The sequence below is a fragment of the Callithrix jacchus genome, chromosome 9 (assembly GCF_049354715.1).
Source record: "Callithrix jacchus isolate 240 chromosome 9, calJac240_pri, whole genome shotgun sequence".
Classification (NCBI taxonomy): domain Eukaryota; kingdom Metazoa; phylum Chordata; class Mammalia; order Primates; family Cebidae; genus Callithrix; species Callithrix jacchus.
The window spans coordinates 13,384,767-13,410,733 of record NC_133510.1 but is presented as its reverse complement, the minus strand read 5'-3'; the positions used below and the strand labels follow the sequence as shown (position 1 = coordinate 13,410,733).

General features: G+C 53.3%; 1 protein-coding gene across 5 annotated transcripts; it reads left to right on the top strand.

The window, feature by feature from the left end:
- Window positions 1-1,366: 1,366 nt before the first annotated feature.
- SLC6A12 (solute carrier family 6 member 12) lies at window positions 1,367-24,567 on the top strand. 5 transcript variants are annotated; one of them, XM_009003370.5, is made up of 16 exons: window positions 1,367-1,535; window positions 3,328-3,412; window positions 5,310-5,580; window positions 9,104-9,238; window positions 11,925-12,065; window positions 12,940-13,027; window positions 14,206-14,338; window positions 15,992-16,126; window positions 16,955-17,058; window positions 17,434-17,558; window positions 18,091-18,203; window positions 18,686-18,823; window positions 19,627-19,729; window positions 21,565-21,665; window positions 22,144-22,314; window positions 23,510-24,567. In XM_009003370.5, the coding sequence occupies exons 3-16, from the start codon at window positions 5,325-5,327 to the stop codon at window positions 23,651-23,653; spliced, it is 1,887 nt and encodes a 628-aa protein (XP_009001618.3). In that variant the 5' UTR covers window positions 1,367-1,535; window positions 3,328-3,412; window positions 5,310-5,324; the 3' UTR covers window positions 23,654-24,567. The 5 variants fall into 5 exon arrangements, with proteins under 5 accessions (XP_009001618.3, XP_009001611.3, XP_035111242.3 ...); XM_009003363.5 differs by lacking the exon at window positions 1,367-1,535 and adding an exon at window positions 1,784-1,939; XM_035255351.3 differs by lacking the exon at window positions 1,367-1,535 and adding an exon at window positions 1,784-2,029.
- Window positions 24,568-25,967: the final 1,400 nt, after the last annotated feature.

The following is a 25,967-nucleotide window of genomic DNA, read 5'->3' as shown; positions in this document are numbered from 1 at the left end:
CCTTCCTCTTCCTGTGGAACCCCACAGGAGATGCTGAGAGGGGCCTGAGAGACACAGAGTGGGGGTGCTGGATGGAAAACTACAGACTGATATTCTCACTTCACACCCACCCCTGCTGGGAAGCATATGTAAAAGGAAATTTCCCTTTCTCCCCACAACTTCCTCTCCCTTCACCAACTGGAGCTGAAGAAGCATCTCGTTTGTCTTGAAGGAGGCACCAGCTAGTCTGAATGAAGAGTGGTGGGACAGTGCTGTACCCAGCACCAGGTGGGCGTGCTCAGGGACAGTGATGAGGATACTGTTCTGGAGGAGCTCACTGGGCTCATAGCATAGGGCACATGTATTGAAAAATCACCCTTCCCCACTGATAGCTGCCAGGCCACTCCAGACAAATCCTAGCTAGCTGCCTGGTGCTGTGAGGTGACCAGAGCGGTCTGGGACCAGACCCCGCACCATCCCAGCCTCTGCTTCCAGAAGACCCACAACCAATACCCACACCTCCCCTCAAACACCTATGATATATATCCCGGGACCATCACAGCAACCTGCAAAGTAGATATTGTACTGTTACGCACCTTTGACAGACTGGGAAACCGAGGCTGACCCTTGCCTAGCTGTCGTGGCTGATACATGATAGAGGAGGAAGAGAAACTCAGGTCTGTCTCTGGCCCCAAGCCTGGGTCCTCTCTACATTGCTTCTTGAGGTTTGCTCTGGGTGCTTTCTCTGGGAAATTCCCAAGGATATGGGTAGCGGTTGTGAAGGTCCAGAGACTTGCCTGGAAACCACAGAGGGCAGGTACTTGGTGGAAAAGTCCAGCATGTGATTCACCCTCCTCCTTTGCCCTTGTCAGTGAGGTCAACTCCCTTCCCAAATTGTCAGTTTCCAGCCTGGAGTCTCTGGTAAGAGAGGGCTGTTCCCTGCCCTGCACAGCCCCATCTCCCCTTCCTCAGGAAGGAGATGGTTCTGGAGGGGGACAGGGGAAAAGGGGGAAGGGGGAAGGGCAAGGAGCAGGAGGAGGGAAGATGAGGTCAGGGTGTGAGTCTCCGAGACCCTTCCCCTGCCCAAGGGAGCAGCTCAGCCCAGCTCTGGAGGGGTCATCATGGGGCAATGCCCACTGGAGGACACCCATCTGGAGGCAGTGGGTTCACAGTGGGAGTGGGAAGGGGGGTGGGAGTGCTGGGGACAGAGGACTTGACTTCCTGAGGTTGAATGTTGTAATCTTGGTTTGCAAACTTTTGGCCTCAGTCCCTCCTGTTGCTCCTGGTATTTCTCTGTCCCTTCACTTCCCAATATGTGTACACACACACACACACACACACACACACACACACAGCTTCTTTCTGTCTGGAAGTCCCTGGACAAGTTGGATGGGATTCTGCTCTGGGAGGAACAGGATAAAGGGTGAATGTGGAGGACGGTTTCTCTTTCAGGTCCTGGCTCTCTTGGGTTTCCTGTAAGCAGCTGCCCTGGGACTCTCCTGGAGACCTGATGCCCGCAGCTGAGCTGACCACAGGAGCCAGTGCGGGGCACTGAGGTGAGCAGGAAGTGGAGGGCTGGCTGGGTCTTTGCAGTCTCCCACTGCTGCTCAGAGGGGATGGAGGGAGAGCCCTGGAGACTCTGTGGAACTGTGAGTGTCTGCGGCGGGAGGCAGGACCTGCAATAATCTCAGGCCAGAGGGCCAGTCTGATGCTTGTGACTCTCAGGACAAGGGTTTCCCCTAGCTCCACCCCGTCCAGCGTGGGAGTGGCTCAGAGATTAGCCTGTGGAGCAGGAAAGTCCACTGATGGGGAGCTGGTCACAGCAGTGGGTGAAAGCAGGGGTGATCATCTGACTGAAGGGAGGGGAAGCAGACAGTGCCCAGTGAGGTGGAAGGAAGAGTGGACAGGAGAAACCTCAGGGCATTCCTCAGGGCCCAGGAACTGCAATGGATGATCACAGGTGAGGGGCTCCTGCCCTCTGCCTGCTGGCTGAGCATGACAAGCTGGATGCCAGGCGTCTCCCAGGAGGAAGCTGTCTTGGCTTTGGGCGGTGGGTAGCATGGGTGTGCTTGTGCCCGAGGAGGGCACTGAGGGAGTTGTGGGCTGGCACCAGCTGAGACAAGGAGCTCACGGGGTGTGAAGGACTACAGACAGAGCCAGGTTTTGGTGCCATGCACACAGGTATGTGTGTGCAAAGGGATGTGACGGGAAATGGTACCAGTATGTGTATGGGAAGGGGTGTTGGTATGTGGGTGGGGTGGGCTGAAGCAGGGGCTGGGGTGTCCCATTCCCCCCCATGTGCAGGGGCTGAGCTGTTTCTATGCTAGACTGGGAAGCAAAGGGGATGGAGCTGGAACCCAAGCAGCACATGGGCAGCAGCATTTCTGGTCTTGTCTGCTCCTCTGCTAGCCCAGCCGGGCCTCTGGCTACATGCCCAGCTCCTGAAAACAGAGTTAACTTTGGACTTTCTAGTCTCTTGAAGATTTCCTCTCAGCGGCAGCAAGCCCAGTGTGGGAACTGGTGTGTTTGCTTCTGGAGGGCACTGAAGTGTGATGAGGCCCATTCCCTGTCCTTCACCCTCTGCTCCAGCTTAGCAAAGTAGTGGGGCCACCTGGAGAGGAGACGCAAGGGGCTGGAGAGGTGGCCAGCTGAAGCTGGAGGTGGAAGGGCACAGCGGGGGTGGGGTGTGCAGTCCTTTGCCTTTAAAAAGTAGCCCAGAAAGGAGAAGCTGGTATAGCTTGTTTTGGTGGCTAACATCCTCGGGGCCATTTCTTCCCTGAGTCTAACTTAACTCCCTCTTGCTGCAACCTAAGCCTGTTTCCCCTTGACTTGCCATGGCTCGGGGCCAGCTTTCCTTTTCACTTGCTCTTGCTTTCATTCTGCCATTCTGGATTTCCATTCTTAACCGTAAGTTACACTCCTCCCAATCACCTTTTATTTTTTTAAAAACCACGTCAGTGACAGTTCATCAGTTCATGTTCTCTTTTCTCTCTTCCCCTGTTTCTGACAAAACCCAAATCTGGGCTCAAACTGGGTTCTGTGGTTTGCTTCCCTGCCCCTGCTCCCCTCTGGCTTTCCCTTCATTTACTCTTTCTCCCCAGCAAGTCTCCACTCCTCCGACTCTTGAGACCACCTTGGTCCTGCAGTAGCTGTCTGTGGTCTGGCAACGGTAAGGCTCATTTCTGACCACCGCCCTAGGGGCCCTTGTGCGTGGGGCTGGCCCTGAGATGAGCAACCCTATGGCCTGGTGAGCAAAGGCAGTCAGTTCTCCTTCTCTTTATCGAGTCTCATTTTTAGCCCCTCACCCTCCAAAAACGCCTGTTGAGCAGTGGTCATTCTCTCTTCCAGGGAGACTTAAACTTCAGAGAGGAGGTGTGATCTGCCTGAGGTCACACAGCAAGTTAGAGACCCAACTCCTCTACTCACTGTCTTGGTAAGTTTATTCTGGCCCCTGCAGGTGCCAGGCACAGTTCCTTAATCTCTTGGAGCTTCACTTCCTCGCACATAAAGTGGAGCTGATAGTAATACCTACTTGAAAGATTCTTCAGAGGATGCACTTCAATAATGCACACAGAGTGCCTGCTTTTAACACAGTGCTTACTCAGGTGTTAACCTATTGTTACAAACAGTTAGATCTGGATTAGAACTTGGGTTTTCTGCCGGGTGCTTTTACATCGGTGTTTTCAAGCTCGTTCACTGGTTTGTGAATTTGTTTGGTGATGATTCCGGGGTCATTTCTCAGGGTGCCTCGGTCCTAATTCTGTAGCAGCATCCACATTTGAGTTCAGCTGTTACCAACTGCTCCACTAGAGCCAAACTCCTCATTCTTTCAACCCAAGGCTCCAGTGCCCAAAGCCCCCACGGGTCTGCTCTCTTTCCTCCCCCGTTTCCCTTGTATCAGAGACTCATGGTCTTTGATTTCCACTGGCTGACTATCCTCATCCTCCCTCCTGGGCTGAGCTTGCCATGAGTAGGTCCCAATACCAGAATTTCACTCTGACATGCTTTTCCATTCCTGGGATAACCTGCACCCTCCAAGTCACCTTCAAAAATTTCCATAACCTCAAATGGCTCCTGCCCACGCCTTTCTAACTGACTTGGGCTTGGGCTGTTGCCTGGGATAAAAGGACCAACAAATAAACACAGACTCTTCCTTAATAAAAAGAGTCCCTGTGCTTCCCTAGAGCCTTGGAGAAGCGTGGAGCATTGGCAGACCCGGTCACTTTGATTCCCCCAGTGGCCCTCAGAGGTGAGGGGCTGTGGGACGGGTGTTCCCCTCCGCAGTCTGGGGTACCTCCTCTTGGCAATTCCCTGGGAATAAAGATGGAGCTGGCCACAGAGCAATTGTTTGTGTGTATGAGAGGGAGGAGAAGGCAAACATAGATTGGAGATACAATTTGACAGTACTGGCTTTATCTCCTGGCAGCTGACAAGCAGACCAAGGGACAGAGAGTAGAACTGTGAATGGCCCATGTCATTTTTCTGGAGGGCTAGGGAGCTTTGGGCTCTCTAGGAGGGCAGGGAGAAGGGAAGGGCAGTGCCCCGCTGAGATGGGCAGCCTCTGCTGGGCCTCCTTCTTGAGGAATCAGTCATTTGGTCATCTTGGGGGTCATCTGGAGATGGTTGCCAGCCAAGTGAGAACTGGTCTGGTGACTCCTTCTGGTACCAGGGCCCCCAGTTTTTCTCAGGATAGTCCTTTTTCTCAGGACAGAGACGCAATGGAGAGAAGAGGAGCTGGGGCTCCCTCAAAGGCTGCCCCTGGTGCCAATCCTGGTTGTCATCCGGCCTTGTTCAGAGGCCCCACCTTCTCTTTTCCTCCCAATCAGCTGCCCAGAGCTGCCGGCTCCCCTGTTTACTCCAAGTTGATCTATCACCTTAGCACACAGCTGGCTAGGAGAGAGCCCTGCAGTCACTTCGGCCACACCTGCCCTTTGACCCTTGCTACCTCCACAGCCTTTGATCCCTTCTGGCCTGGAGGCTGAGGTCACTCAGTGGCCCAAGGACCTGGGCTGACGGGCTGGCTGGGCAGGTGACTAGACACAGAATAACAAGTCCAGGCCTGCGTTTCTTCACAGTCTGCTCCTGCGTGGTCTTGGGCAAGTCACTGCATCTGTCAAGGCCTGGATTTCCTCATCTGCAAACTCAGAAAACGAAGATTTGCTCCTATTTTGCTCTGCGAGCTGTGAGACTGAAGGGTGACTTTAGGTGTAGATGCCATGGAGCACTTGGGAAGAAAAGCAGCAATATGCTGACATCAGAGACCAGGACAGGGAAGCGCGGCTGGCCGGCGCACGTCGGGTTTTATAGCTCGTTTCTTCTCTTCCCACCAGGCGTTGGCCCTTGTCATGCTGCCCACCCAGCGGGGCCTCCTGATCCACCAGGCGGCCATGGATGGGAAAGTGGCATTCCACGAGCATGGGCCTCCTGTGGTCTCCTGGGTCCCCGAGGAGGGAGAGAAGTTGGACCCGGAAGACGAGGACCAGGTGAAGGAGCGGGGCCACTGGAACAACAAGATGGAGTTTGTGCTGTCAGTGGCCGGGGAGATCATTGGGCTGGGCAATGTCTGGAGGTTCCCCTATCTCTGCTACAAAAATGGAGGTGGTGAGTTCACTTTGAGGTAGGCGTGGTGGGGAGAACTGTGCCCTGGCAGCTGGGCAGTGCCTACCTGGTCCCTCCTTCCTGGGAAGTGTGGCTTATAAAAGGAGGGCTATTTTGGAGTTGAAGGACTTGAATTTGCTTCCAGCTCCACCACTAGCCTCAGCGTCCCCCTCTGTGAAATGGGGACAATACCTCCCAGGATGACAGTGAAGATGAAATTAGGCGATGGGCAGGACCAAGAAATTCTGGTTTTTAACAAGCTCCTTTATGACTATGTAAAGGTCGGTTGCTGATAGAATTCAGTCATTCATTCACGAATATGGTTGCCAGACCATCACGTGCCAGACCCGGTACCAGGTGCAGAACAGAACACATTCTGTGTGCTAAACGCCACGGAGGGATTCTGAGGGGTTGTCCTGTGTCCACGGCAGATTGGAGACAAGCAGTTCAGCATGGTCTACGGCAAATGGTGGCAAGTGGAGGGGCGAGGTGTGAAGCAGGGAAGAGGGATAGGGAACGCTGGGTGTGCAGAGGGAAAGTGACCTTTCAGCGGACTTGAAGGAGGTGAAGGCGTAGGTGCAGTGGATGGATCCTGGATGGAGAACACTCCTGACAGAGGGAGCAGCAAGTGCCAGAGTCCTGGGGGCAGAAGAGCAGGCCTGTCTGAGAAGCAGTGCGGGGCAGTTGTGGCTGGGGGGGAATGAGAGGAGAGAATAATGGGGTGAGGTCAGAGAGTTAGCAGGGGCCACTCAGGCTCTGTTCTGAGTGAGATGGGAGCCACTGAAACAATTTTGCTCTGAGGAATAGCTTGCCTTTGAGTCTTTTTCAAATTAAGGAAACATGATTTTATTATTTTTCAGCACTGGTTGTAAAAATTAGCAGGGTCTTGGTGGGGAGGGGCCAGATTCCTTTTTCTAAGTGTACAATTCAGTGGTTTTTAGTGTAGTCACAGAACTGTGCACCATTTAGAACATTTTCATCGTCCCCAAAAGAAATCCTGCGTTCATTAGCAGGCACTCCTCGTTCTCTCTCCCTGCCAGCCCTTGGCAACAGAAAGACAGATGCGCTGCCTTTACAGATCGCTATTAGGGATATTTCACTGGAATAGAATCTTTCAATGTGCAGTCCTTTCTGCGTGGTCAGATTCATTTTTTGCTTTTGAAATCACCTTTATTCTTGTGGAAACGGTATATGTTTATTGCAAATATTAGAAACATTTCAGGAAGGTAGCAAGGAACACTCACATTTAGAGATAACCATTGTTCAGAAAATCCTCCTAAACACTATTTATATGAAATCTGGCCAGTGTCGACGGAGTGTCTACTGTGTATCTTGCTATGTGTTTTAAAGCTTATAGTTATCATCACAAGCTGCTTGAACTGATGACTTCTTAGAAATAGCAGTGGGCTTTCTTGGGCTGGCTCAGTCTATGATGTTGAGGCCGAGAGGGGAGGCTGACCCAGAAAGTCAGGGGAGGCAGGATGAAGGGGCAGGGTGGTGATTCCGTTCTTCATCCAGCGCCACCGTCTCATGCCATATAGGATGTTACGGTTGGAGCTGGAGGTGGCCCAGGCCGAGCCCTCCTTTGGTGGAGGAGGATTTGCCCAGGACCGCAGAGGGCCTTGGAACCAGGCGGGCTGATTCCTGCGTCATGGCGCAGTCCTCGCCCAGCCATCTGGGAGGGAGAGAGCACTAGGGCTTGGGAGGCAGGGCCCCCAGCATTGGGCGCCCACCCTGCCTCTGTCCTGCCATTGGCTTCTGCTATGGCTGTGGTCTTGGTCCTGGTGGTGGGGTGGGGTGGAGAGAGAGATAAGTATCCCTGGTAACGTTATGGAATGTCAGAGCCGGGTTACCTCCGTCCCAGCCTAACTCTGGGAAACACACCCTTTCTTTCATCTTCAACACAAGGGGGCCAAATGAGTTTGGGTGTCCCAATCTGGAGTCACTGGTCCTTGGTGGTCTAGGAGGGGAGTAAAGAAGGGCCAGGAATGCACTGTCTCATTTCCGGTAATCTGATGATGGATAGATGTGAAAACAGGACGTCACGGGCTACTTCAAATGTCTAAATTTTTTTGCTTTAGACTGAGCTGTACTAACTCATAGTGACAATAAAGTTTACATCGAGCTGACGTAAGGCCTGACTGGCAGTTAAATAGGATCTTTATTGATATATGCAGGGAAACTTATTAATTAGTAAGCATAGTTCTGTAGTGAAAAATTTTTCAAAAGAGACAGGAGTAATGTAATTATCGGTCTGATGAGGTCTTGGGTCATGAAAAAGAGGGTGGCGCGGAACTAGATCATCCTTAGGAAATCATTCACCACAAAAGAGAACTTCAGGAAATTCCCATTGTCTGGTTGTCAGGGCTTCAGGGAAGAGCACGTAGCAACGGTAAGGCACAACTTAGAGGTGCTTCAACCAACAGCAGGCTTCAGCGCACCCTGTCCCTGTGGGACACCATTGGGCTGCCCATGCCCATAGCCTGGGCTGACGCCAAGGAGACATGAACCAGGGCAGTCTTCCAAAGCCAGGTGCTGATAAGGTCCTTTGAGGGGAGGGTGTTGGCAGTGTTAGCCTTCTAGAAACCCAGGGTAGAGGAGGCCCTATATGTGATCCAGAACCAACCTCTTCATTTGCCCCCTGAAGGTCCAGACTGCTGGATGTCTGTTAGGCCTGCCTCCATCTGGCACCTGTAGGTCGGCACCTAATCACATGATGGCCTTCTCTGCTGGAAGCCCAGGTCAGATCAGAACTGGGTGGAGGCAACAGACACCCTGAAAATTTTTAATGGGAAAATAATGCTCCTGAGGCGTTTTTGTTTGTTATTCCCTAAAATGTACCAAAAGTTTAATAAGCATATCAAGTTATACAGAAGACGTGTTTATTCCAAAAATAATCTATTGCCTAGATTTGTAAAGCACACTAAGAAAATAAATAGTGTATATATTAGAATTTCCACCTAAGATTTCATTAATTTTCCTTCCAAGGTTTTTCTCATTCTGGGTAGGGTTCAGATCAGACCATTCCAACCTGTATCTGCCTAACACTCACAATTGAACACAGATAGGAGGAAGCCGAGTTGGGCCCTTGGGAGGTGCCAGAAGGGAGATTAGGAATAGGATGGTGAGCTGGGTCCTGTGGCTAACACCTGTAATCCCAGCACTTTGGGAGGTTGAGGTGGGTGAATCACGAGGTCAGGAGTTCAAGACCAGCCTGGCCGACATGGTGAAACCCCGTCTCTACTAAAGATACAAAAAATTAGCTGGGCATGGTGGCACGCACCTGTAATCCCAGCCACTCTGGAGGCTGAGGCAGGAGAATGGCTTGAACCCTGGAGATGGAGGTTGCAGTGAGCCAAGATCGTGCCACTGCACCCCAGCCTGGGTGACAGGGTGACTCTGTTTCAAAAAAAAGATTAGATTGGTGGAGGCTGTGTTTGTCTGGCAGGGGGTGAGGGAATCTGAAAGGAGTGAGGCTGAGGAAGAGCCGGGATGTGGCTCAGCCCTGCCTTTCCCTCTTCTGCAGGAGCCTTCTTCATCCCCTACTTCATCTTCTTCTTCACCTGCGGCATCCCGGTGTTCTTCCTGGAGGTGGCATTGGGCCAATACACCAGTCAAGGCAGTGTCACAGCCTGGAGGAAGATCTGCCCCCTCTTCCAGGGTATGTATCCTCCCCCACCCTCCTATTCATGGGGCCACCATCTTGCCTGCATTCCCCATGGTGTCTCCCTTCCTACCCATCCACTGCCTCGTTCATCCACTTAAGCCCATCCTGTGCCAAGTGCAGAATCAGGCCTCATGCGTGGGCTGCAGAGAGGTGAGCCTGGTGGAGAAACACTGGCTCTGGAGTAAGCTGGGACCCTGACCACTGACTGGGGGGTGAGGTGGGGGAGGTCGTTTTGGTGCTGATGCCTCTTGGGGCAACCATAGGACCCCTGGAGGGGCAGCAGTGAGGGGCTGGACCGAGTGAAGCTTGGCTCACCCATGCTTCTACTCACAGGTTCTGGGTGCTCCAGGGGTGCTGTGCCTCAGCCAGAGCAGTTTCCCCCTGTTCTGCTCTCCCTCCCAGCAGTAGTGTAAACGCCCCATCCAGTGGGGTCCTATCCCCAGGTCCAAGTAGCACATGGACAGCAGGCGCAGGGGTGGGCTCTCTGGAACACACAGACAGCTTATGGGGGTGCCATGGTCAGGGTGAGCAAACAGAGCACTGGCATGGGAAAGGAGGGGAGATCGTGGCTCCTTCCTTCTTTTCTAAGTCAACGAGACCCCCAGGCCTCGGATCTCAGAGGGAGGTGTGTGCACCTCTGCCGCTGGGAGTCCGGGCTGCTCTCCTCGCCATCTGCCTGCCTCACCGCCCACCGCGCCCTGGCTCAAAGCTCGGTCCTGCCTTCACCCACGCGCTCCCTCCACAACTCACTCAGTGGCCGCTTCTCCACCCGACACCACTCCTGCTCTCTCTCAGGGATGGGCCCGCCCTTGCCCCCGCTCCCCGCTGGCCCCACCAGAATCGCCTGCCCCCGGCTCGTTCGTCCCGGGTCAGCTGAGTCCCCCGGGTGACCCCGTATGCCAGGTGGGAGGGCGGCCGCGAGCACAGCGCGTTCCGCGGCGGTACAGTGGCCGCTTGTTTGTTTGTGTGGGTGTCTGTGTGAGCGCTCTGAACACCCCGCCCGCTCCCCGGGGACCCTCTGCCATCTGCGGGTCCCCTCCGGCGCAGCGCCACGCCCACCTCCGCGGCGGACACCCGCCCGGGCCGCCCCAAAGCCCTTGCTCAGTGGAGACCGCTGCTGAACCGGTCCTTGCCAGGGTGGGCTCACCTGGCCCCAAAGGCGTGGTTTTGTTCCCAGTCAGCATTGATTTTTCAGCCAGGCTGTTCTGAAAGGCCCACAGCCCTTCATTAAGTAGTGAGCACTTCGGGAGGTGGAGGCAGGAGGATCCCCTGAGCCTAGGAGTTCGAGATCAGCCTGGGCAGCATAGTGAGACCCCCGCCTTCCCCCTTCTGTACAAAAAATTTAAAAAATTAGCCAGGTCTGCTGGTGGTCCCCTGGGAGGTGGAGGTGGGAGGATCGCTTGAGCCCGGGAGTTGGAGGCTGCATTGAGCCGGGATCACACCACTGAGCTCCAGCCTGGACTCTGTCACCAATTAAAAAAAGAAAAAAAGTGGTTATTGAGCATCAAGTAAAGACTAAGAAAGGGGCTAACCCGGCAGGGAAGCAGTGAGGGTTCTCTCCTCTGGGGAACCGGGCCCCAGCCCCTAGCTGCAGGACTCCGGAGCCACCTGCCTTTTAAAATGACTGTGCAAAACATTCCACTTTGTAGACGTGGGCTGGGGAGGTGTGTGTAAATACCCCCTTCCCCCACCCCCTCCCACCCTAAATACACTGCCTGGGGACCAAGTGCATCCAGCTAACCACAAGGCTTCACAACTGTTAAAATAGCAGCCAGGTCTCTGCCTTTGCTGGCGGTCTTGCTGCTGGCCCCTGGTGAGACGGCACTAGGTGCCATCTTAGGCTCCTGAGTTCCTGATGCAGGCACAATTTCTTTCCTCCTCACTGGTTTCTTGCTTTTGCTCTTATCTGAGACCCCTCTGTCACCCAGGCTGGAGTGCAGTGGTACGATCTCGGCTCACTGCAACCTTTGCCTCAGCCACCCAAGTAGCTGGGATTACAGGCATGCGCCACCACACCAGGTTAATTTTTGTATCTTTAGTAGAGATGGAGTTTCACCATGTTGGCTAGGCTGATCTCGAACTCCTGGCTTCAAGTGATCTGCTCACCTTGGCCTCCCAGAGTGCTAGGATTACAGGCGTGAGCCACTGTGCCTGGCCCTGAGACCCATTCTTACCAACTTTTCCTACTTGCTCCTTCCTTCTTCCAGCCCCTTTTCATTTTACAACCCATACATGGTTGTCATAGAAAAACTAGAAAATGCAGATAGCAAAAAAAAAAAAAAAAAAACCCGAGAAACTTGAAAATGTTACCTGAAATCTTACCACCTAGAGAATCATTTGTTAAGTTTTGTGTGAAAATCCTTTCAGAACTTTTCTCATGAAAAAAAACAGTTCAAATATATATTACCAAAATGGGAGAATGCATAAGGTAATGTCCTGTGACCTGCTTTTCTTCCTTAGAAAAATATGCTGTGGGTTGGGCAAGGTGGCTAAAAAAAAAAAAAAGAAAAGAGAAAGAAGAAAAACAAAGATACTGTGAACTGCTTCTCATGCAGATAAACCCCAGTGGTTCTCCTTGTGTGGCTCCCAATACCCTTGTAATGTCAACTGGCAGCTTCTATGTGACGTTTTTGCTAACGTTAATCTCTCTTGTCCCTCCCACCTCCCCCCACTCCGGAAGGCATTGGTCTGGCATCCGTGGTCATTGAGTCATATTTGAATGTCTACTACATCATCATCCTTGCCTGGGCTCTCTTCTATCTGTTCAGCTCCTTCACCTCTGAGTTGCCCTGGACGACCTGCAGCAACTTTTGGAACACAGGTACCATCATTTCAGCCCCCCGGGGTGTTGCCTAATAGGGGCTGGCGATGCCTAAGCAGTGATAGAGTGTGTGGCAGAATTTGCCTCACAGCCAAGCCACATGGGCTCCGGGGCCAGCTCTGCTGCCTGGGCCTTCTGTGACCCTCAGACCAGCCATAGGACAAGTCAATGTGGTTGGGAGAAGCCAATGGGACTGTATTAAATAACTTCAAGGGTTATCAATACTCATTCACTCATGTACTTAACAAGCACTTTCTGGACACCTACTATGTGCTAAACACAGTGCCGAGGGCTGGAGATGGGGCCAAGGCTGAGCAAAAGCAACAGGGACCCAGCCTTCACTGTGTTTGCAGTCTGGTGGTAGAAACAGACAAATAAGCGCACCCACTACAAACTGTGATGGGTGAACACAACTGCAGAAACCATAGAACAATGGGAGGGAGAAGTGTCATCTGAGGCCGGAAATGAGAAGGAGCCCAGCATGTGAACAACATTCCACACAGGGGGAAGAGCAGGCACAGGGCCTCAGTCCCTTGGTTTGCCAAGTGGAGAGACAGGAAGTCAGAGCCGGCCAGAGGGGAGAGTGCTTTCCATACCAGCCGCCCCTGGGGGAGTGGGGCAAGTGGATCTGAAGTCTGGATGGTGTCTGAGGTTGGCAGGGCGGCCAGGTGAGCAGCCAGATTCACAGGGAGCAAGAGAGGGGGAGGAAGAGCTGGCCCCATGAGCCTCCTGATGCTTTGAGAGTGGGGACTCCAAAAGAAGCTCCTGCTGCTAGGAGTGGTGAGGACCACTAGGCTGCAAGGCCAGAGGGCCAGGGGTAACTAGGGTATGAGCACATCTCCCTCCATTTCCTCCCTAACCTTGTCCCCAACAGAGCATTGCATGGACTTTCTGAACCACTCAGGAGCTGGCACAGCGACTCCATCTGAGAATTTGACCTCACCTGTCATGGAATTCTGGGAGTAGGTGCTGGGCCCATTTGCCACATGTTAAGAGATTCTGAGCAGAGGAAATCTGCATGTCCGAGCTGTGCAAGTCTGGATGTCTGGGGGGCAAGTCTGGATGTCTGGGGGGCAAGTCTGGATGTCTGGGGGGCACCTCTGGATGTCTGGGGTGCACCTCTGGATTTCTGGGGTGCAAATCTGAATGTCTGGGGTGTACCTCTGCATGTCTGGGGTGCAAATATGAATATCTGGAATGCAAGTCTGGATGTCTGGGGTGTAAATCTGGATGTCTGGGGTGCAAGTTTAAGAGTCTCTGTGCTTTCCAACACTTCCTCCATCACCCCACTCCAACCCCACACATCACGGAGGCAGGGGAGAACACTCTCACATCTGCCCACATGGGTCCACGTAGACTCACATTTGTTCATCACATCCACCTTCAGCCCCACATCCCTACTTCCATGCATATGTCTGCCCACATGTCCAGTGGGGTGCTGGACGCAGTCTTCACAGCCTTAGGAGAACTGAGTGTGCGTGTCTCTTCCCAGTGCCGTGTTTGGTGGTGTCACTTTGGTAGCTTGAAATTGCCCAAGGCATGAGTGCTCGCAGCAAGACATGGGCACACCCTCCACTCACAAACTCACCCTCTCACGTGACAGCTTACACCTTCACATCACCTGTGCCTGCACTTGTCCACCTACATTCCCACGCAAGGCTGCTTGTACTCTGTCACACTGACGTAACCCCCACATAGGCACCAATGCCCTCACACATGCATGCCCTCACAGTACAAAACCCTCACACCCACGCATGCAGCTCCAGCACCCCATCACAGTTTAGATGCTAACACACATTCAGCCCCTCCGTGGGGTACCCATGCATTTGCCCATCAACCTGCATGTATAACTATCTACTCTCTAAATGCTCATTTATACATTCCTCACCTCTCTCTCTCTCCATCTTTCTGTACAAGAGAAAAGTCTGCATGAGTTAGAAAGAAAGTCACACCTATGGGATGATGGTAGCAGTTTGGTCTTCAGGAACATGGCACAACTCTGGGGGGGGTGGGTGGAGGGGAAGTCCTGGAATATGAGATCTGCGGGGTCAGCTCTGAGAATCAGGAGACTTGCTGACAGAGGCAAACTGTCATCCCCATTAACCCTTTCCCTGGTTACTTATTTTTCCCAATGTGCCAGGAGACGAGTTCTGGGCATCACCTCGGGCATCCATGACCTGGGGGCCCTGCGCTGGGAGCTGGCCCTGTGCCTCCTGCTCGCCTGGGTCATCTGCTACTTCTGCATCTGGAAGGGGGTCAAGTCCACAGGCAAGGTGAGTTGTCCTGGCTCCTGGGAAACTCCCTGTGGCCCCCAGAGTCCACGGGAACACTCCAGGGGGACCCTCCGGAGAACTGATTTCTTTCTATTAAGAAACTATACTGAGGTGGGTGGCTCATGAGGTCAGGAGTTTGGGACCAGCCTGCCCAACATAGTGAAACCCTGTCTCTACTAAAAATACAAAAATTAGCTGGGTGTGGTGGCATGTGCCTGTAGTCCCAGCTAATTGGGAGGCTGAGGCAGGGGAATTGCTTGAACCTGGGAGGCGGAGGTGATAGTGAGTGGAGACATGCCATTGCACTGCAGTCTGAGTGACAGAATGAGACTCCATCTGAAAAAAGAAACAAATGTATGCTTCCCGAGTAGCGCAGGGGTGATGCATAATGAGATCGGGGAAGTCACAGGAAGACAGAGCTAAGCTCAGTGCAGGGAAGTCCTTCTCTTTCGATATGGCTTTAAAAGTCCAGTTTACATAAGAATATTCAGGGCAAAATAAGAAACAGAACGCCCCGCTGTTGGAGCTCGTCACTGCTGGCAGGTCGACACGGCCAATCCCTGTTCACTTTTGCTATGCTGCCCTCTGGTTTCTCTCATAAGTATGTGTGTGTGTCTGTATCCATTATGTGTGGATATGACATCATTAGGGTCACACGCTCTTATGACTCACTTGTTGTATTTAACACCACAGCAAGATAATTTTGAGTTTGAATTAGCAAACAGAACTGTCTTTGAGGAGGTGAGTTTCCAGTCATTGAAGGGCTTCTTAAAAAGAATGAGCAACGATGGGCTTGTCACATAGAAAGTATTCAGATTTGAGTATTATTTCCAACCCAGAGAGCCCGAGACTGTGCCTCATGCCTTTTTAAAGCCAGGAATGGCCAGAATACTGACTTCTCTGCCTGGCCATATTCTTAGTCTGTTCCTGCAGCAGCCTTTCCCTTCCCTGAATTGTAACAAGTTAGTAAAGTGATGATGAAAGTGGTCATTGTAGAAACAAGAGCACAGGCAGTGCCCCGCTGCCCCCCAGGGAAGGAGCTGAGTTTGCTCAGCGGCACAGTGGAACACCCCGAAGCTCCGGCCACCGCTGCTCTCCCAGCCATTAGCTTGGAAAAGTACAGTCTCGACTTCCCCACACATCACTGTGCAGCTCTGGTCACTCATTTTCCCCTGGTGAGTCCCACTCTCGTCAGGGGGCAAGAAGAGAACAGCCAGGATAAGGGACTAAGAAAGACCCGATTCTGGATTTTAAATTAGTCTTTGCCCTGATTTTATCGTTACGCATTAGATACATGTACGGAAATACCACTCTTTTTCGTAAATATGTATGATTATTACATGTTGACTAAAATAAGAGGAAAAAAATGGTCTTGGAAAGGTCACCGGCTGGAAGCCTGTACCCTGCCTGCCTCCCTGTCTTACTCCTCCTCTCCCCACCCTTCCCCTGCTGATGTATATCTCACCCCCTGTAGGGAGTGCAGGCCCACTGGAATGTGTAAAGGGAGGTGTGGAAAGTTTCCTGTACTTACCCCCTCTTAGCTATCTCTCAGGCTGGGGTTAAGCTCCAAATGACTCATGCTGCCTGTGGGGCGTGGCTGGAAGACCACTATGTCCCCACCAGAAGTGACCTTGGCCTGCCCCCTACCTCCAGGTGGTGTATTTCACAGCCACGTTTCCCTACCTGATGCTCGTCATTCTGCTGATTCGAGGCGTGACCCTTCCCGGAGCCTACCAGGGAATCATCTATTACCTGAAGCCAGATTTGCTCCGCCTCCAGGACCCTCAGGTAGGTTCTGTGCTGGGACCAATTCCCCAGACGCCTTCCCCACCCAACCAGCTCTGTAGTTTTGAAAGTCTTGTATTGCTTTTTCCTTGGTTTAAAAGTAATAGATGCCCACTGGAGAAAAATTAGAAAATATGGAAGAAAATATGGAAGAAAGCTATAAGAAAAAAAGTAAAAGTCTCTTGTAATTTCACCACTTAAGTATAACGTGTTAACATTTTAGTATATTTCCTTCCAACTTTTTTTTCTTTAAATTTTTTTTTTTTCTTTTTAGAGACAGGGTCTGGCACTGTCCCCCAGGCTGGAGTGCAGTGGTGCTATCATAGCTCACTGCAGTCTCAACCTCCTGGGCTCAAGCCATCCTCCCGCCTCAGCCTCCTGAGCAGCTGGGCCTACAGGCATGAGCCATGGTTCCTGGGTGTGTTATCTTGATATCTTAATGACGCGGCCTCTTTGCCTTCAGGTCCTAGATGCTTAAGGCACTATATACAGCGATCTTAGTTGAATGAGGCAAGTGGCTCCGAGCTGTGTGCTGCAGCTTGACCTTGGCACAGCCAAGGTGTGCAGGTTCCCTTGGAGAAATTCAAGCAACACACATGTATTTGGTGCTCACTAAATGCCTACAGACCCAAATCAAAACTGGGCCCTACTAGGGAGGAGATCATCGTGGAGACAGGAGGACAGGCTCAAGGAGAGTTGGGATGCAGGAGGGAAGGGCGTGGGGAGCACTGAGGAGCCAGGCTGTGCTGCAGGGGGTGGGTCTGGCTCCTGGGTCGCCCTGGCTCCAGGCCCTGGGGGCTTCCTCTGTCTCTCTCTTGGGGTTTTGTGTAGGTGTGGATGGATGCGGGCACCCAAATCTTCTTCTCCTTTGCCATCTGCCAGGGGTGCCTGACAGCCCTGGGCAGCTACAACAAGTACCACAACAACTGCTACAGGTGAGAACGGCGTGGCCGGGTAGGGCGAAGGAGGGCTAGGGGCCTGGGGGCCGGCTCTGGACCAAGACCCATAGTCTCTGGGCCCAGGCCTTCCCTATTCATTGTAAGTCGTGTCAAATGATCTTGTGGGTTCATTTCCCAGACTAAACATCTTTCTTCTCCCTTTTCTCTCTCACTTCTCTCTTTGCTGTCTGCCGTCCGATTTTCATCATTTTCTTCTCTTTCCTTCCTCACCTCCTCTGTGCCTCCCTTTCCTCCCCTTCTCTCTCCTTGGTCCCCTCTTACTGTTTTTTGATCTCTCCTGCCGTGATTGAGCTCTCTCTGCTACTCCTCTCTTTCCTCCCCGTTCTGTCTGCCCTTGCCCCACTCCCACAGGGACTGCATCGCCCTCTGCTTCCTGAACAGTGCCACCAGCTTTGTGGCTGGGTTTGTTGTCTTCTCCATCCTGGGCTTCATGTCCCAAGAGCAGGGGGTGCCCATTTCTGAAGTGGCCGAGTCAGGTAGGTGCCACTTTGCTGTCTGGGGCCTGAGGGGAAGGAGAGTCAGAGAACATTCTTCTCTCCTGCTGAAAGGCATCAGTCCCAGAAGCTGGCAGCATGATCTATGTATGGGTAACAGGATTTAATTTTAGCATCGTGGCAGTGCTTAGCACAAAGCAGGGCTTCCATTACCGTGGGAAAGAGGAGGGGGAGGGTGATGGATGGTGGATGGACCAACACTGGATGGATGCATGGATGGACCAACATTGGATTGGATGGATGGACCAACATTGGATGGATGGGTGGATGGACCAACATTGAATGGATGGATGGATGGACCAACATTGGGTGGATGGATGGATGGATGGATGACTGGTATGTTCTCCATGCCTGGGGATAGAAGAATAGTAGATGGAATCATCCTTTCCTCTTAAAGTACATGCACAGGCACGTGCACACACTCGTGCACACACACACAGTGCTCAGAGAGACGCCTCTTCCCCAAGGGCAGAGCATGCCCTGGCCCCTCCTGACTGTGCTGTGTGTCTGGCAGGTCCTGGGCTGGCCTTCATCGCCTTCCCCAAGGCCGTGACTATGATGCCCTTATCGCAGCTGTGGTCCTGCCTATTCTTTATCATGCTCATATTCCTAGGGCTGGACAGCCAGGTATGTCACTGAAGCCCAGTCTTCCCTGCCCTGGTGACCCTCTTGCCAGCCTCTGCTTATCCTGGCACTACTTTCCTCTCACTCCCGCTCCCCAGCGCTTTTCCCTGGGGTTGGTGGCGTGGCCCCAAGCCTGGAGACCCTCTGCTCTGAAGGGGCACTGGCTTTGCACTCCCAGGCTTGAGCCTCCGCGTGCATGGATGCTTCCTCCCAGATGGTTCCTCCAGCCAGAGCTGCCCAGCCCCAGCCCCCGAGCCCGGGGGACAGAACATATGCCCCCTCTAACCGTCATTGTTGAGACTCTTTGTCATGGAGTTGTAGTCAAGGGCAGGGCTGGCTCACCCCAGGGCACCCCCATTTCTTCCCTTTGTGCCTCTCCCTGCACCCCTGTGCATCTCTGTGGATGAGCCGGGGAAGTGGAGTCCAGGCCAGTGGCCAGCAGCCTGCCCCACACCCTCTTACCCAGTTCCCCTCCTGGCCCACAGTTTGTCTGTGTGGAGTGCCTGGTGACAGCCTCCACGGACATGTTCCCCAGGCAGCTCCGGAAGAGCGGGCGGCGCGAGCTCCTCATCCTTACCATCGCGGTCACGTGTTACCTGATAGGGCTCTTCCTGGTCACTGAGGTGAGCTGGGGCTGGTGGCCTGCAGGCCAGGCCCCCAGGGAGGGAGCCATGGGGGACGCTACTGACCCTTCTCAAAGCCACACTTTCTTTTATGCTGACAAAGGGTGTGGATACCCACCTTGCCTCTCCACAGTAAGGCTGTACATACCACACAACAGAATCCACCTGCATTTGTGAGGTCTCTTTTGGTTGCAGGTGACAGAAACCGACACATCTGGCTTAAGCAGAAAGGGGAACGTACTGGGTCAGGTAGCTGAAAAATCTAGAGATAATTGGGTTTCAGCACGGTTGGATCCAGCTGCTCTTGTGACAGTGTCAGGAGTGCTCCTGGGTATCCTGTAACTACACCCAGAGGCAGGCTTTTCTCTTGTGACGTTAGGGATGGACACAGGGCTTCAGGCTTACGTGTTACTGTCAGCCAACCCCGGAGGAAAGAGAGGGTCCTTTTCCTGAGAGTGCAGCAAATGTCCAGGCTGTAATTCTTATTCAAGCCTGGAGTAGTGAGAGAGGGACACCCCAGTCTGAAAGGAACACAGAATAAGGGGTGTCACTTTCCAGACAGGAGATGCTGGGCAGACAAAACAATGTGTGTCCACCACAGTCTCCCAGGCCCTTGTCAGAGATTGTTGTTCTATGTTGATCGGGGGCCTGAAGACAGGGCAAGCTCCTTTTAGATGCAAGGAATGGCATTCCACGGGCCGGGCAGGAGTGCACCCCACATGGACGTTTGCTGTCTTACTGAGGGGCGGAGCATGTCCCAGCCCTGCACTGGCCATGGCCCCAGCTCCACGCTCTCCCCGCAGGGCGGGATGTACATCTTCCAGCTGTTTGACTACTACGCCTCCAGTGGCATTTGCCTGCTGTTCCTGTCTGTGTTTGAAGTGGTCTGCATCAGCTGGGTATACGGTGAGTGTGGTGGTGTGCAGTGCACAAGCAGGGTGGGAGGAAGATCCTCCAGGCCAGCCAGGGGCCGGCTTTGCCCGGGGGAGGCAGTTCTCTGGGCCTTTGGTTTCTGTGTGTCTTTGCACTGCTGTCCTGCTTCTTCTTGCTGGGAAGTTTACCCGTGGCTGGGAAGCCTGGCATTTTCATGGCAGCAGGCAGAGCTGTAATGATGACAAAATGGATTTCTTCAACAGTGAGAGAATGATCAATAACAGTGCAGTTTCCTCTTTACGGAGGCGGCCAGAGGCCCTTTCACAGTGGGAATCCTAGTCAGGAGGGACACTTATCACCACTTCGCCCTATCCTCCACAAACTCCCACACTGCCTTTCCAACAACTAAGTGATCGTCCAGACTTTGAGTACCTCCATGGCCAGGGAGCTCATTCCTGTGTTTTTGAAGTAACCTTTTCCATGCTTTTCTATCCTATACTGAGCTGAATTCAGCCTTTCACCGCCAGCAGCCAGCCCCTCAGGCTGAGATAGCTACCCAGCCACACCGAACGCGGCCACAGCCAGGCGGTGACTGTGTCCTACCAAGGAAGGGGAAGAAACCCAATTCACCGAGTCTTCCCATGACTGTGTGCCAAGCCCTTTGCTGGTTGTTCTCACGCACTTACAATCTATGTAGGGGGAGAGTGAGGCTCAGGGGGGTTCAGTCTCTTGCCTAAGCTCACATGGCAAGTGGAGAAGCCGTCGTCATGTTTCAGGTTCCTCTGGCTCCACTGTACCCCATTGGGGGAAGGCAGTACCAATGTCACAAGGCTCAGAAGTCAAGTGGGTGTCACATAGTAGGGCCTCAGGAAAAGCCAAGAGTAGAAAAGATTTTCTTTTGCTACCCTAAGCCTTCTTACTGGGTCCTTTCCTCTCCACGGAGATGTCTCTTCCTTCTCACCTCTGGCATCTGATGCCTTCCGACGTCCCCTAACTCCTTTTCAAATCTTGTTCTCAGAGAGGACCCGCTAAACTTGATCATGATGTGAGGTGCAGATTACGTCTTAACATGGTTTGCTCACCCGGCAATATCTGGCTTTTAACTTTGGCTTTTCACAGTCAAAGGAATGACTCTTTAATGGTGTGATTTCATGTGTCAGGGGTCAGTGGGAAGGTATTTTGGGTGGGAAGTAGAGAGGCCCTCCAAGTAGCTTTACCAATCAGTGATTCTTCTTAGAAGCCTGGCTCTGCCTAGAACCACAACAATGTGGAAACCTCAGGAATGAGACAAAACGAAATAAAGCCAGTCCATGTTTTCACTAAACACAAATTAACCTTCTTCCCATGCTTTTTTGGAAACTCAGAGGTGGTTCCTCTGGAGTGTGGAATCTAGACCGCTGTTCTTTTCCCAGTAGCCTTCTGGCCTCTATGAGTTTTCCATGATATGCTTGAACAGCAGGATGCTTGTTTCACCATTTTGACTTGAACCAAATTCATCTCTGCTCCCCAGGTAAACAGGCATTTGTCTAACCATCAAGCCCCATTTTGGGCTCACACCACTCCTTTGTGGTTAGGAGGGTGGGGTCTCCATCTTAAGACCGGTAGGCAAGAGACTGCACTGACAAGAGGTGTCAGGACCAGCGTGTCAGGGTGCCCCTGCCCGCTCTGTGCTCCCTGCCTGGTGACCGGGACGCACCTCATGCAGGGACGTGGGTATCAGGGATGCGTCTCACTCATGTGTCCTCTTCCAGTTTCCCTGCACAGTGAGGGGTGGGGGGTGAGGAAAGAGCTCAGAGCCAGGTGGGTCTTTCCCAAACACCAGGAAGCTGTTCTCACCCTCTGGCTCTCCCCACACCATACCTGGTCAGGGGCGGACCGTTTCTATGACAACATTGAGGACATGATTGGCTACCGGCCGTGGCCCCTGGTGAAGATCTCCTGGCTCTTCCTGACCCCTGGACTTTGCCTGGTATGTGCCCACCAAGCTGTCCCTCTATTCCTTCCTGTCCCCAGAAGACTCTAGAAATGAGGGAAAGGCTGGCTAACATGTGGGCTCTTTTCCCACCTGCCCGGTCTACCCTGGGACCTGGCCCATTCTGTTCTATGCTGGCTGTCCTGCCTTTCTCTGGGGCCATCTCATCCATCCATAAGTAGGAACTTACTCTACCTCCTGCTCCATCCTTTCCTCACAGTGCCTCCTGCTTCTGCCTGATTTCTCAGTGGCTGGTCTCCTTCTGTCTGGCTGAGCTTCTCTTCTGAGCTCCTCTCTTCCTTGTATCACCTCCTATTGCCATCTGTGATGTGATTGGCCCGGGATCCGAGGGGGCCGTTACTCTTCCACCCTGCAGATACGCTGCCATGCACCTTGTCCTTTGTCCTCGGCTATACGTGGTTGCACCCTTGTGGTCACCCTCTCTCTCACCCATGGCTGCTCTTCCTCCTCCCAGGCCACTTTCCTCTTCTCCTTGAGCAAGTACACACCCCTCAAGTACAACAATGTCTATGTGTACCCGCCCTGGGGATACTCCATCGGCTGGTTCCTGGCTCTGTCCTCCATGGTCTGCGTCCCACTATTCATCGTCCTCACCCTCCTGAAGACTCAGGGTTCTTTCAAGAAGGTAGGTGGGTGAAGGGGAGTGACCCCTTAAAGGAAGGCACTGAGAGAGGCTGGACTTGGGGTGGGACACACAGTTTGGACCAGGGAGCAGACACACACTCGGAGAGTGGGGCAGCCCTTCAGTCTCACGGAATCTTAATGAGACGAACTTTGAAGACCAGTCTAGTGGCTTTTCAGAAATGTTCAGAAAAGTCCTAGAGTCCTAGACCTGCAGAATCTGACCTCCTGTGGACGATCTGGGAAGGCTAACTAAGGGCAAACTGCCAAAAGGTCAGGAGAAAGCTAAGTCACAAACATCAACAGGAAGGTGCCCAGACACAGAAGGTTTACCGACCATAGATTCCTTGCCCTTGGAAAACTGATAAGCAGCCATCATGGTTCACTCCACACACAGGCTCCTGGCTTCTTTTCTTATCTTAACCCTGCCTGGGGACACATGCAAAAAGGCTCCCTGTTTTGAGTTTGGGACATGTCCTCCTGGAAGGAGCTATAGCCAATGACCCACAAAGGGAGAAATCTGTCTTGCCTACAAATAATAGAAAACCCAGCCTACAGCAGTTTCAGCAAATAGGCTTGTTTTTTACATTTCAAGAAGGTCGGCTATTAGGGCTGCTGATATTTGGCTCAGCTGCTTCAAGAGGCCATTGGGGATCAGACTCTTCCTGTGCACTCCCATCCTGAGCACGCTGCTTCATTCATCATCATGTTTGTCACCTCATGGTCACAAGAAGGGTGTCCTGATTCCAGCCATCACATCTGCATTCAAGGCAAGAAGAAGGAGGGAGTAGATGGCAGCAGCACCACCAATAACAATAGTTATAGTAGCACCACTGATAAGAGAAAAATAATAGATACTCATCGAGCACATAATAACGATAATAATAACAAAAATATGTATTGATCACTTACCCTGTGCCAAACACTGTTCTGTGAGGTGCATTCTACTATTATTCTCAATTTACAGATAAGAAAATGGAGGAGAATTAAATTAACAGAGGGGTTAAGGGAGTGGCCTGAGATGGCACACTCGTCGTCACGGTATTATTGCCTTCCCTCTCACCTCAAATGGTTCATTCATTTACTCACTCACAGTGCTGTGCTGGCCATGTGCCCCGCCCTGGGCTGGGCCCTGGGGAGGCACAACGTTCTGTGCCTCCCTCACCAACAGCTCCTCTCCTTGTATTTTCTCTCCACAGCGCCTGCGTCAGCTCATCACTCCTGACTCCAGTCTGCCACAGCCCAAGCAACGCCTGTACTTGGATGGTGGTGCCGGCCAGGACTTTGGGCCCTCCCCAACAAAGGAGGGACTGATAGCTGGGGAGAAGGAGACCCATTTGTAGGGTGTGGCTAGCGGCCAGGCAGCCTCAGCTGGGAGCCTACGTCAGGACCACCTTCCATTCCCAGCAGACAGCCTCTGCCTCTGTTTCCTGCCACAAGCCTGCTGGGAACCTCTGGGGAGCCACAGGCACCCGCAGCCGGAGGCCAGACTTCTGTCCTGTGCTCGCTGGCGCAGCTCCTTCCCCTGTGCCGATAATACCACCACTGGGACATGCCATGCTGGGAAGCCACTCCTGGCAGGAAGGCACCATAATTTTTATAAAGGAGGGGTCTCTTTGGAGGCTGCCATCTGATTGTAACACCTCGAGTTCCGAGGACTCTGCTGCAGGGATGCCTCTTGTTAGAGCTTACTGCATTTGTACATGGGGAGAGGAGCTGTCATTGGAACACACACTGCCGTCCGATGCGGAGAGCACGATGGGATGTACTCTGCTGGAAGTGACAGCTAAGCCCACCATGTTGGATGGGAGTTTCTGTTGGGGGTTCATCATTAGGTCTAACGACAAGCAAGCCTTCACAGTCCGTCAGTCTGGAGTTTCCTCGGAGTCTCACGGCATCTCCAGCTTCTGCCCTAGTTCCACCTTTTCTTGCAGTGTTGTCATTAACTCCTGGAGCTTTGGAATGGAAGGGGTTAGAGATGCTGCCTAGACTTCACACACACACACGGCATGCCTCCCTATACCATCCGTTCCTCTGCCCAGGGCTGGCGTTGCTAACTGATCACAGATTCCTTCCCGCCTCACAATCCTTCCAAATGTGCTCCAGGCAGCCCCACTTGCCAGCCTGCTTCTAATGCAAACTCCTGACTTCACGGATGAGGAACCTGGAGACCAAAGAGATGAAGTGACTTTTTCAAGTTCACACAGCTTCTTGGGGGCCAGAGATAGGAATAAAACCTGGTCTCCTTCTGCTCCGGCCAGTGTCTTCCCATTACTCCCTTGCCTTTGTTAGCAAGTGTGTATGGGTCTCCTGCGGCGTGTGCTGGCCTCCTTGGCCTTGCTCCGTTTCTGTTGAGTCTATGCCTCTTGGGGTGGGGGCAGAGAGGCCCCTCTGTTGGAGGTGGTGAGGAGCCCTCCCCACCCATCGTCCCTCCCAAGGTCTTCCCAGACTCTTGTTCTTGCCCCTTGCCACCTCTTCTTCCCCAGGGAGTGCATGGAGTCTGCGAGAGTCTCCCAGTGAGCGGGTGTTGGGGGTGCTGTCCTTGGCCGCCACGCATGGCTCCACCCCTTTCTCATCCTCTCCTCTCCCCACACCCCTGCCAAATCCCACCAGCCTCTTCCATTTAACATTGATAAGTTAAATGCTCTTGTGTTCAGAAGGGAAGGGAGGAGAGAGACTGGGACTGGGGTGGGAACTTCAGGGAATTTTCCCGGAGCAAGGGAAACCACCCGGGGTGAGGGTATGATTCGTATATAGATGTCACCTGGAGCCCCTGCCCAGTTCTGGGCTGCAGGAAAAATCAGGCTGGGCTGAGTTCCGTCCTCGACAGCCCCAGGCCATCTCAAGAACCTTAGCTTCTGACCGTCCCTCCTGCCTCGCTCCGGACTGCTCTGTCCACCTGTGCCCTCGCTCCCGGAGGCCCAGGGGAAAGAGACAGAGAGCAACGGCTTCAGCCAAATGCTCTTATGAGGCCGGATAAGACGGAAAACAAAGGCGAGGCCGGCGCAGCGCCGACGGCAGCCGCCAGGTGGCAGAGGGGAGCCGCGCCGCATCCCCGCCGCCCTCCCCAGGGGCCCCTAGCACGCGGGCGTGCGCCTCCCCTCCCCGCCGTCCGCCCCTACCCGCAGCCAGTCCAGTCCTTCTCTCCGCCGGCAAACGCCGCGACACCCTGCGGGGCGGCACCCTGGTGGGGACGCTCAGGCTCCGGCTCCGGACCACACCGCCCTCTTCCAGCTTCCCTCGCCCTGCACCAATGCGCCATCCTCTTGGCTGCCCCAGACCCCCTGGCTTCGGCGCACAGCCTGTCCCGCAAGCTCTCTGCCCTGGCTGAGAGCGCCCACAGCTCCTCCCTCCATCGCTTCTATTCTCTGGATGAGTCAAAAGGGATCTGGAGGGGGTGAGGACAGAGGGAACAAGGGATGAGGAAAGGGACTTCGGGCTAACCTCGCGGCTCACGGGGACCCGGCCATAAAGGCTCCACAACCTGGGCGAGGAGCAATTGTTTCACTCTCGAGCCTGCCCAGAGCACATGTACAGGTGTGTGTTTGTGTCTGTGTGTGCACGTGAGTGCGTGCGCCTGTGTGTGGGTGTGCACACGACGTGCGTGCGTAAGCAGCAGCTGTGGGGTCGTGATCGGGGTTTGCTTTCATCTCATCT

Coding starts and splice junctions, on each gene's coding strand:
- SLC6A12 (XM_009003370.5), top strand. CDS start 5,325: ATGCTGCCCACCCAGCGGGGCCTCCTGATCCACCAGGCGGCCATGGAT. Junction 18,204..18,685: donor TCCTAGGGCTGGACAGCCAG/GTATGTCACTGA, acceptor CCTGGCCCACAG/TTTGTCTGTGTGGAGTGCCT. Junction 21,666..22,143: donor TGACCCCTGGACTTTGCCTG/GTATGTGCCCAC, acceptor TCCTCCTCCCAG/GCCACTTTCCTCTTCTCCTT.